Source organism: Arachis duranensis, chromosome 2 (assembly GCF_000817695.3).
Source record: "Arachis duranensis cultivar V14167 chromosome 2, aradu.V14167.gnm2.J7QH, whole genome shotgun sequence".
Taxonomy (NCBI): domain Eukaryota; kingdom Viridiplantae; phylum Streptophyta; class Magnoliopsida; order Fabales; family Fabaceae; genus Arachis; species Arachis duranensis.
This window is the reverse complement of record NC_029773.3, coordinates 3723627-3734994: the sequence shown is the minus strand read 5'-3', so window position 1 is coordinate 3734994 and position 11368 is coordinate 3723627. Positions and strand designations below refer to the sequence as shown.

Sequence of the window (11368 nt, the reverse complement as noted above, 5' to 3'; positions counted from 1 at the left end):
AAGCTAATTTCAAAGGTTATTGCAACAAACTTTTTGCCTTGGCCAATATCCCAAACATTTTTCCTTTTTAGAAAAAATAAATAAATATCCTTATGATAAGGACAACACACAACACACTTTAAAACAATTCTATTTTGGCTAATTTTTTTTTATATTGATTAAATATATGTATAATACGATGTTATTAAAAGTTTGGGTATTTTTTTATATGATATTTTTTTTAAATTGATTTTAATCAAATCGGACAGTCCGACTCATCTGCATCTCACGTTTCATAAATAGTCGGTATATTGAAGAATATTTAAAGAGGTATTTAGGGAATTGCTCCAATTCTATCTCTGTTCGTTCCATTCGAAGAAAAGAAGGATCTGAATAAAGATCTAATTTCATTCAAGTAATGAATTCTAGCCAATGAAAAGGATCTTCTAATCAATTAAGGGATTCCAAATCATCTTTTTACTGTTGGGGATGAAATTATTTTGATTATTTGTACAAGTATTTTTGTTCCTCTGTTAGAGGTGTTTTCAAATGTCTGCAATGGAGTAAATAGCTCTATGAATAAATGGATCAAATAAATTGAATTGAAAAATGAAAAGATTTATACAAGTTATATCCTTCATCACCACTTTACAGAAATTGATTAGATATCAATATGTTAGATACCTGTGGCTCAATTAATGAAATAGTATCTCTCGAGCAACTCATATAATATATATATATATTTCATATTAATTTTAATTATAAAATTTATTTATATAATGATATATCTATATCTCATTTGAAAATTAAATCCAATTTTAATAAACATAAATTAAACGGTTTGATTTTAATATTAAAATTTTTTTAATATTAAAAGTACAGAGGTACCGATTTATTAAAAAAAGTTAAACAATATTAAAAAAAAAGAGGTACCGATTTATTACATCCACAACAGTAAATCGCATCTCTCCTCACATAATTTTGTGACACACACACCCCTACAATATAGAAAAAATAATAAGCGCCACTATTGTTGCCTACTTCACAGTTCCACCATTTTATCTTCTTTGTTATAAGATCCACTTGAATGCTTTTCATCACTAATGTTCTCAACACTTTCCACCTTCTAATCAAAGTAAAAAATGTCTCAATCAATGAAAGGTACATTGAGAATATAATAATAATATAATACAAAATTTATTTGTACTTTGTTGGGATCAAGTGACACGTGTAATTGTGGGGTGGACCTTATTGGTTAATCACAATTCACAAGTCTAGTTCAAGTGTTTAATCCACAATAATTAAAGGAGAAACAAATTTGAAAATTCTTTTAATTAATATTATAATAAAAAACTTTGTCTAAGCAAGCTTGTTTGTCTCCTCTTTCCACTTTTTCATCCTCCAATATTTGCTTTGGTTGATGAGAGGAACAAGTGAACAATGAAGCATTTGGACATTTTAAAAAAATATCTTCCTTAATTTATCCAATTTTCTTTTGGACTTACCCAATTTTTGAGGGCAAATACCAAATGCATTATTCTTTAGTGGAGAGTGACATATCCACACATCAAAATCAGATGTTACTTGGAAAGACCACTACTAATTATAATGCAAAAAAGAGTCTTCATTTTGAAAAAAAAAAAAAAAGTCATCCTATGTAATGAATATGAAGATTCTAGTATGTAGTACCTTTATTTATTTATTTATTTATTTTTTCTAAATCGGTCGGTGATGATAAAATATATTGTCCTAGAGTCATATAGTTCAAATGAACCAATATGAGATTGATCAAAAAATAAAAAATAAAACATAGATAATTGAAAATAAAAAATATATATTATTGAGAGAAATTTTTATTTTTTTTATGAGACTTCAATTAAGCCAATTATATTCATCAAAATCTTAATAATAAGATCTGAATGTTAATAGCCTAATCTAAGGAGAGAAAACAGATCATTTAGCTCACATTATCAAGGTTTTTTGGTGTCTCATATGACCAAAGTTTATATATAAATAAAGTACGTATATGTTTTGTTCTTGAAGTTTATTAAAAATATTTTTAAATTTTATTTTGTTATTATTTTATTTTTAAAATTTTTTATTTGTATTAAATATATTTTTGATAACTAATTTTTTTAAAAAGTTTAGGATCAATCCAACAATAATGTATGATAACTATATTTGATTTACTTGTATTAAAAGTTGTTCTTGTGAGATTATTGTTGAATTAATTTTAAATTTTTTGAAAAATTAACTATCGAAAATATATTTGATGCAAATTAAAAATTTATGAGACAAAATTAAAACAAAATAAAACTTAAAAATATTTTTAAAATTTTTAACAAATTTTAAAGATGAAAAATATATTTTATCTTTTATCTATTATCATATTGATCTTGTTAAATAATTTCTATTGCTATTTTTATTTTATTTTTTTGGTTGGTTTGGAAGTCTAGCTAGCATATAGGGTCCATATTCATATGATCATTCACCCTTGTTCCCAACAATATGACTTTGGTCTAATATTATTAAAGATTTCTGATTTAATCATGCCAACCTTACATGTGTATTTCTATCCATTATGTCAAATTGTCAACCATTGCTTGTATTATAGAGACCATAACAAAGTTGATAAATTAATGTGGCAGAAAATATTGTATCAGTTATTGTAAATTGTTTGGTTTGTTAATTGGAGCGAAGTTTAAAAAATAATAAAAAAATAAATTATTAAAATAATATTCAAACATTTATATTACAAACAAAAAAAATCAAAAGATACAGACGACAAACAAATTTTTTAAAAATTAAAAACGCGACAAAAATAATATAAGAAAATTAAACTATAAAGAATTAAGAAAACTATAAGAATAATATTTTTTCAATATTATTATTATTATTTCATAATTTTGATTGCTATAGCTATTGATATTTTCCCAAATATATTTCATTCATTGATTTCAATTATTGAAAGCAGAACTAATGTACTTGTTCACAACATTCTCATTCAATATTTGCAACACTTTGGCATTGTTAGACCCTACACACCTTGGTGTCTTGAACTGACTAACAGCAGATCCTAACCCTATATAATGTTCTAGAATCTTCTGGAATGTTCCGTGCCGGACGACGCGGAGTTCGAGGGCGCCGATGCAATTGACCTTCCTAGAGCTAGTATACCCTGCATCAACAAAGGATTTGTCCAAGCAATTGCAACATTCACTAAGAACTTCTTCACTTGCTTCACCACTAATTTCCCAAACTATAACATAGTGCCCTGGATCTTTGGACACATCAACATAACTTGTGTAATCAACAACTTCTAATTTTTCTTCAGCTAGAAACTTTGATGCTTCTTCCACAGCTAATTGAAGATCCTTCTCTGTGTTCTTGTCTATGTTGATTGTAAGTAGAAGGCTGCTCCGCCGGACGAATTTTAGTTGCGGCGATGAGTTGTAGAATCCCATAACCTTCACAATATCGCCGAGTCGATATCTGTACAAGCCTGAAAATCGAGCAAAGATTTTAAGATTAATGACTTGTTAAAATTAAATGGTATTTTTTTTTTTACATTTCTTAAGTCGACAGACTAAGGACTAATTTATTTTATATTAATTTGCATAAATTTTGTGTATTCCTTTAAAATTATGCATAATTCTAGGTTAAGATATTAGAAAGGTGAAAATTTTCAATTTTTTTCCCACCAAGAGAATATGTGACATAAATAAACATTAGTAATAAGCATAATTAGGCATATATTTGCCATATGAATGTCATATGAAAAGTTTTTTTTTTTATAGATTAATTAGTTAATTTTTGTTTGGTTCACAATAACTATTGTTGTTTTGACTCTGTTTGGTAAATTGTCCGAATTCAATTTTTATTTAAGTATATTGATTTATAAATTTACTTAAAATGGCAAAACAATTTATTGCTTTAAATCCAAGATAATGCTAAAAAAAATTGGAGAAATTAGTACGCATGATTTATGAAAAACAAAGGACAATAAAATTCAAAATTAGTTAGTTGCCAACAACCAAAGCTAAAAGCTATGCTACCTAGGTTACATTAATGTGATTAGGTTTTAGGTATGTACTCTTATGTTGATTGTTTCTTACAATATCAGAAGGACATGATTTCATATTCTGTTGGTCACATCCATATTTAGAAATTAGAATCAAGTATTAAAGCAAATCACAAGAACAGTTAAAAAACAAAAACCACCAAAGCATCTTAGATAAAAAGCATTGTCAGAAAGTCAAAAGTCAATAATTAGAACTTAGAAACCCAAAAATACAATAATAATAATATCGGATTTATCGTTGCAAACTTCCAATTACGCGTTGAAAATAGGCCAACAAACACTTTTTTATTAAGGAGAATTGAAATGGACCAAACACTAGCAAAGGTAAATGCTGATTAATAGTTTAATACAATAACACTTTCCATGAATAATAATAATAATAATAATAATAATAATAATAATAAATGTAAGGTAGAGAAGAATTAATTAAGTACCTGCTGGAGTGGTGATAACAATTTCATATTCTTGACCAACCTTAACTTGAGTGAGTCCAACAGGCTCAGGTTCCACATCAATGAAATCAGAGTCTCCCTTATTTTGAGGTATAAATTCAAAGTATCCAATTTGAGGAAGAACAGTGTACAAGGCAGACTCAGGAGGCAATGTTGGATTCACATTTGTAGCAATCCAACCTTCTGAAGATCCATAATCAGAAGTCAACAGTGGTAGGTCACCAGCATAGTGCCTTAACTTCTTTAAATATGGCTCCATTGACCCTGTCATTATTCCATACACATACTTTGCATTTGGAAATAGCTCTTGAATTAATCCATACCTGTGTTGCACAAATACCAATACGCGTCTTTAATACGGTATAATACTGTATAAATATACACAAATACATAAATTTATTAAAAAAAAATTTAGTCAACTATGTTGCACAAATATCACTAAAAATATTAAATATGAGATTTTTTTAAATAAGTTAAAAATCACAAAAAAAAATAGTAATGTAAGTTTTATATCAAATACATAAATTTTATGTTTAATTACTCTGTAAATCTCTATAGTTTTATCATATTTTTAATTAGGTCCTTATATTATATTAAATTTTGTAAATAAGTCCCTACTATGACAAAAATATTGAAATTAATATAATATTCTGTTAAATTATACAGAATATTCCGTCAAAGGTTAGACATATTCGTTTTGTTTAACGGAATATTCTATTAGTTTTCGCGTTGTTGTCAATACAGGGATTTAATTACAAAATTTGATATGGTATAGAGAACTAACTGAAAAAAAAAAGTATAAGGACTTAATTAAAAATTTAGTGAAACTATAAGGATCGACAGAATAATTAAACCTAAATTTTACGAAAAAAAATTTGCGAATAAAATTCGTACCAATTGCTTAACCCCATGATTTTTGTTTGGATGATGTTAGCCAAATTGGGATCAGACTTGAGAATTTTGGACATAGCATTCCTCAAGGAAGGGACAGTGACCCTTTCAGAAAGGACACCATCCCTTATATCAGCAACAAGATCCTCCCAAACTTGCTCAAATGTCCTAAAAGAATGGACAATGCTGTGTGCAAAAGTTGAGGACACAAATTGAACCTCATCACAGAAGATTAGGCCACAAAGTAGGTGGCAATAGAGTGATTGGTGAAAATCAGGACCAAATATCACTTCTTCAGGGCTGCAACATTGTGATTTTAGTGCTTGCATTGCAACAGTGTATCTTGAATTTCTGAAAACATTTGTTGTTGCTGTTCCTGCTGCTAACCCTCCTTTGGTCTTGAATTGCTTGCTGCTGTATATGAAGCTTAAGGCCTTTCCACTTGTGATTGGAAATTCTCTTCATAAATCATAGTCATTTCCAAATTCCAATACCAAATAGAGACAATAATTAATAATATGATCATAATAAATTTTATCAACTAAAAGGCTATTTTTTTTATGCTCTCTGTATAAAATATAGGTTGGAATAAAAATATATAACGAAAATGTGTAAAAAATGACATGTATATATACCTAACTGATTTAGTAGCTGATTTTTTGTATGCGCGGGACATTTAATATTTCATTGAGTTTAGGGCTTTAAATTAAAGAGGAATGAAAGTATTGATTACTTGTTTCTAAAGGCAAAAGAGGTTTTATATATCTGAACTGTGGTCTCAAAAAGCTCATCATTCCATGGCACAAACTTTGGCTTCCCCTGAGTAGTTCCAGAGCTGCAAGATCATCATCATAATAACCCCTTTCAAAAACTCAGAATTTAACACCAAAAAATTCAGCCTTTTCAAGAATAAATTAAATACTAGTACGAGTCGTATTCGTGCTCCAAAAATATCTACAACCGCTTCTAAAGGCTAAAATGGGCGATTGTAAATATTTCTGGAACACGAATAGCAAAAGAAAACTAAAAGATAGAGGGAGAATGAATGAATCAAGAATCAAGATATATACCTTAGAGACATAGTTGTGATTGGTTTTGAAGTGAGGATTGAAGAAAGATCACCATCAATCATTCTATTGATGTAAGGTTCAAGCTCTTTATGCGTAACAAGTGGGACACAGTTCTTGAAACTCTGAGGATCAGTTCTTCCATTAAGTCCTAAATTCTGAAGGTATTCAGCTTCTGAATTATCTTCAAGAATCTTCCTAAGAGTTTCAATTTGAACTCTACCAGCATCCTTAGTAACTTCCTCAAATTCCTCTATTACTTTCTCCATGTTGAAACCTTCAACTTTCTCTAACATTTTCTACTATTAGTATTGTATAGTCCCTGAATAAAGAGAGAGAAAGAGAGAGGAGCACTCAATTATGTGAAAAAGACAAATAATATATAAAATTTTATTAATTTTTTAAATTATTTAGTTATAAATATTTAAAGAGAGGTGGGCACATAGATAACATAGAAAAAGCCAAATTATGAGTCATACATTTTGTGAATAGACAACAAAACCAAAAAAACAAAAAAAACATACATTTTGTGAATATATGTTATTATGGGAAAAACATTTAGATAGGGCCAAATTGCACCAATTTCATATTATATCTTTTTTCTTAGTTAGATTTTTTTTAATTCTTTAAAATTTTATGGTCGTTATTTAATGTTGCATATTCTCTTTTTCTTTTTTCATAATCATGACAAAATAAACACTATGGTAATTTGAACCATTTAGGAAAGAACAAAAATAGATTCAGAAATTTGGAATAATAGTAGAAAATGAATATAAGAAAATGAAAGGAAACAACCAAGTTGTCTAGTGATGAAGTCACACAACAAAAAAAATAAATGAATAAATAAATAAAAGTTCTGTCAAGCACTAACACTTAAAATTCTTTCAAAGATCAAATCAAGTTCATCATTTCAGGTATTGAGAAAAGAAAATTCATTATATCAATACCAACAAATAAAAAGAAATACTCTCATGATGAGTGAATCGTTAAATAATTTAGTCAAATATATCATATTATTTAACGATTTATAATATCATTTTCGTATAAGAAGATGTCATCATAAAAGTATTTACCTAAATAAAATATTAATTATTAGAACTGTAATTTTGAGTGACAGATAAACTGTAACAAGATAAAGTCAAAGGAAAATCCAAGGTAGAAAGGAAAAGACTAAAAAGTAGTGTTCCATAATCCATAAAGATAAGATATTTGAAAACTAACAGAAACTGATTTAGACTTTAGTGAGAAGAGAGAGAGAGAGAATCATAGACAGCTGGAAAATTCAGAACTCTGTTTCAGTGTCTTAAACTCAAAGGGTTGTTTACTTGTTTCAGAAACAAGAAAAATTACAATAAATTTTAAGTAAATTTTTTATTTTTTTGAAAGATTTTAATGAAAAAGATTAAAACAACAAAAAGTCAACGAAAGCATGTCTTGTTTGGTTCTGGAAAAGTAGCCATAAATAATAGTACTAAAGAGTGGAAAAATTAGGGGAAGAAAAAAATTTATGATGTGGTACTACTACTAATACTAGAATTTCATCTAATGAATACCCATGACTCCATGAGCAAAACTCAGATGAAAAAATTGTTTTTTTTTATGTTTTTTTGTGAAAAAACAGAACATATATACATAGAATGAATATGTGATGAGATAATCTTCCTCAAATTGAGGAAGAGTGTGGTAAGTGTGTGTTTGTGTCAGGAACTTTATGAGAGAGAAGAAGAAGATGATGAAACACACAAAGTTAGTTAACATACCTAAAGAGAGTGAAGGATGGATCTGAAGAAGGAGAGAGAGGGAAAGTGAATCTGAAGATAGAAATGGTGTATTCTGTTACTTGGCAGAGAGGCAGTTATAGTGTGTGATTAGCTCAAGATTCTCATAGTGGGTATGCCTATATATATATAATATATAATATACTATACAATGTTATGAGTACACTAAAATTAGCCACCAATATAAAACATATATTGAAATTAGAATATAAATATATATTAAAAATAAATTAAACCAAACATATATTTATACATTAATAATTAATTTTAGTGACTAATTTTAGTGTATGAATAATATTTTTAATAAAAAATAAAAAATAATACATGATTATATATTTTGATTAATAATTTTTAAAAATAGTATAATAAAGAGTTGAGTAAAGTAACAATTAGATCTTCAAAGATTTTGATCTATAACTAATTAGTTCTTGAAGAAGAAAAAAAAGTATCAATTAAATCCTATACAATAGTAAATAAACAGTACAAAATCAAATAGAATTATCCGTATATATATATATATACGTGGTCTGTCTCATTGCTGTCAAATAAACATGAAAACGATATAATTTTGGACGATAAAATATTTATTATTTTTTAATTTTTTATATAGTATTTATCAATTGTTTTTTATTTATCATGAATTCTATTAAAATATATGAAGTGCAAAAGTTGTTATTTACATAACAATCTTTTATAAATAGACATGTCACAATAGTTAACAATACATATCAATATTATAGTTAAGTTTTACGTGATAAATTGATATAACAACATAATGTAGTGTTCACCATTTATTATTGTGGAAGATTAAATTAATATATTTTTTAATAAATATAAAATAAATATTTTAAAAACTTAATAAGATTTAATAGTATGTTTTTTAATTTTTAGAAAGAAAATCTTAAAATATGATATTTAACAAAAAAAAAAGTTATAAGAAATAATTTCTTTCTTCTTTTGTTTTTTGGACCAAGTTTGGAAAAGGATATTTTGGGCGGATATAGTTTCCAAAAGACGTTAATTCCTATGTGTAATTATAATTTCTCAAATAAGATTATTTCTAGTAAAAAATACGTATGGCTTTACCCAAAAAACAAAATAAAGGTATTAATATTATTTAAATATTTAATTAAAAATCCTAAACTTTGATTTAATACAAATTTATTGATTTTCTTTTTTGGCCCAAATCACAACTGGACGATGTTCAAATGGCCAATATAGTGTACCGAAATATTTAATGGCCAAAAAATTTATTCTAATATATTTGCTAAATTATCAATAATACCAATTTCATTTTATTTTTTTATGCCACTAATTTCTAGATGCCTCTGAGTCCAATATATATGTTATCTAATGAAACTAAAAATATATCTTTCCAAAAAATATGATCGGATCATTATGTGTGGCAAAAATTAAATAACCACTAAATATTTAAAGGTATTCAAAGATATCAATATCACTGTCTTAATTAAAATTTTAAAATAAAGATAACCAATATCCTCATATAAAAAACATGGTCATATAATAACATAGCAAAAAATAATTCATATATAATTTTCAATTAAACATTTTGTCAAGGATTTAGATTTTCATTTGGGATTGAGAAATTTAACATGGCTAAACTTCTTAATCACTTCACCTATTTAATTTATACTCCCCCAATTGGTTATTTGTTTTGTTTATCTTTGCATTTACGTAAATTTTGCAGGCTTTTATTTTATTTTTGGATTAATAAAGATCAATTTTAAATCTTCTGGTTACGAAAATTTTAATAATATTATATTATAAAATTATTTATTCTACAAATTTAAAATAATAAATAAAAATATATAAATAATTATATTTTTAATATTGAAATATGGTTATTAATTAAAGGCGTCATTTAGGACGGTTAGACACATACATGAATTGTGAATGTGTTCTTAAGAGGTGGAGAAAAGTTGGACTAGTAAAGTATGATTTTAATTTTTGAAATTTTAAAATTAACCCCTTTAACTTTTGAGAATATTATGTTTTGCAACTTATTTTAACTCGGTCAAGGACTTATTTATTTTATCTTTTTTTTTTCTAGCTAATATCTAAATCCTTGAATATTTAAATTATTATCTCCATCTAAATTTTTAATCGTATTTCTTAAAACACTTATCAACTTGATGATTCATATAATGAATTAATGATACTATTTATTACAAAAGGTTAAATTGATAAAAAAAAAGTTACATATAAAAAAGTTATGTCTTATGTTAGAAATTTTCTTTTTGGGATTATAATTTTTTTTTAGTTATTAAAATCCTGATGTTATATTATGATATGAATTGTCTAAAAAAAATTAAATTGATAAATAAATAGATAGATATAAATAGTTATATCTTTACATTTAGAGCGATATTAAAAGATATCATTAGAATTTAGACACACATATATGAAACCTTGAATGTGTTTAAGGAAAAATAGTGCGTACAAAATAAATGCACATTTTTCCACTAAGCAATATCAAATGGACATTTTTGTTCTATGCAATATTAATTGACGTTCAAACAAGATGAAGATAATTGTGTTTAGCTAAAAATGGTGTGTGTATGAATAATTAATAATCATATTTACATTTTTGCAATACAAACAAGCTAAGAAAAAAGGAAGGAGAGAGAGAGAGAGAACAATAGTTTATGCACAAATTAAATAAGATTATCGGAAAAAAAAAGAAAAAACAAAGAGGAATAAGACTTATTAAATAAATCAATTAATGTATCATCTATTAAAAAATAATAAGAAAAATCAGTGTTCATGTCAAGATATTAGACCACAAGATAAAATAAGAATTATAAACTCACTTTTTGTTCTGTTTAGATAATTATTCCCAACTGCATTTAATTATTTAATTATCTTATCTTCATATATGATCATCATATAGAATAACAAATATAGATATTTTAATAGGAAGCTGGATTTCAATTATATACGAAAAAGAAACAAAAGTTATCACTGGACCACATCAACGAGTTTATGAAAATTTAAATATGTATAATATAATTTCCATTGATAATTATACAGTATTACTAAAAAGATAATACATAAAATTATTTTATTTGATATAATATTCATAAATTTATGTATATAACA

At 26.1% G+C, this 11368-nt stretch overlaps 1 protein-coding gene across 1 annotated transcript; it reads right to left on the bottom strand.

Annotated features, from left to right (window-relative positions):
* Window positions 1–2901: 2901 nt before the first annotated feature.
* On the bottom strand, window positions 2902–8345 carry LOC107472946 (jasmonoyl--L-amino acid synthetase JAR6). Its single transcript, XM_016092470.1, has 6 exons — window positions 8231–8345; window positions 6474–6792; window positions 6137–6238; window positions 5407–5862; window positions 4495–4835; window positions 2902–3481 (listed from the first exon to the last, which is right to left on the bottom strand). The coding sequence occupies exons 2-6, from the start codon at window positions 6764–6766 to the stop codon at window positions 2937–2939; spliced, it is 1737 nt and encodes a 578-aa protein (XP_015947956.1). The 5' UTR covers window positions 6767–6792; window positions 8231–8345; the 3' UTR covers window positions 2902–2936.
* Window positions 8346–11368: the final 3023 nt, after the last annotated feature.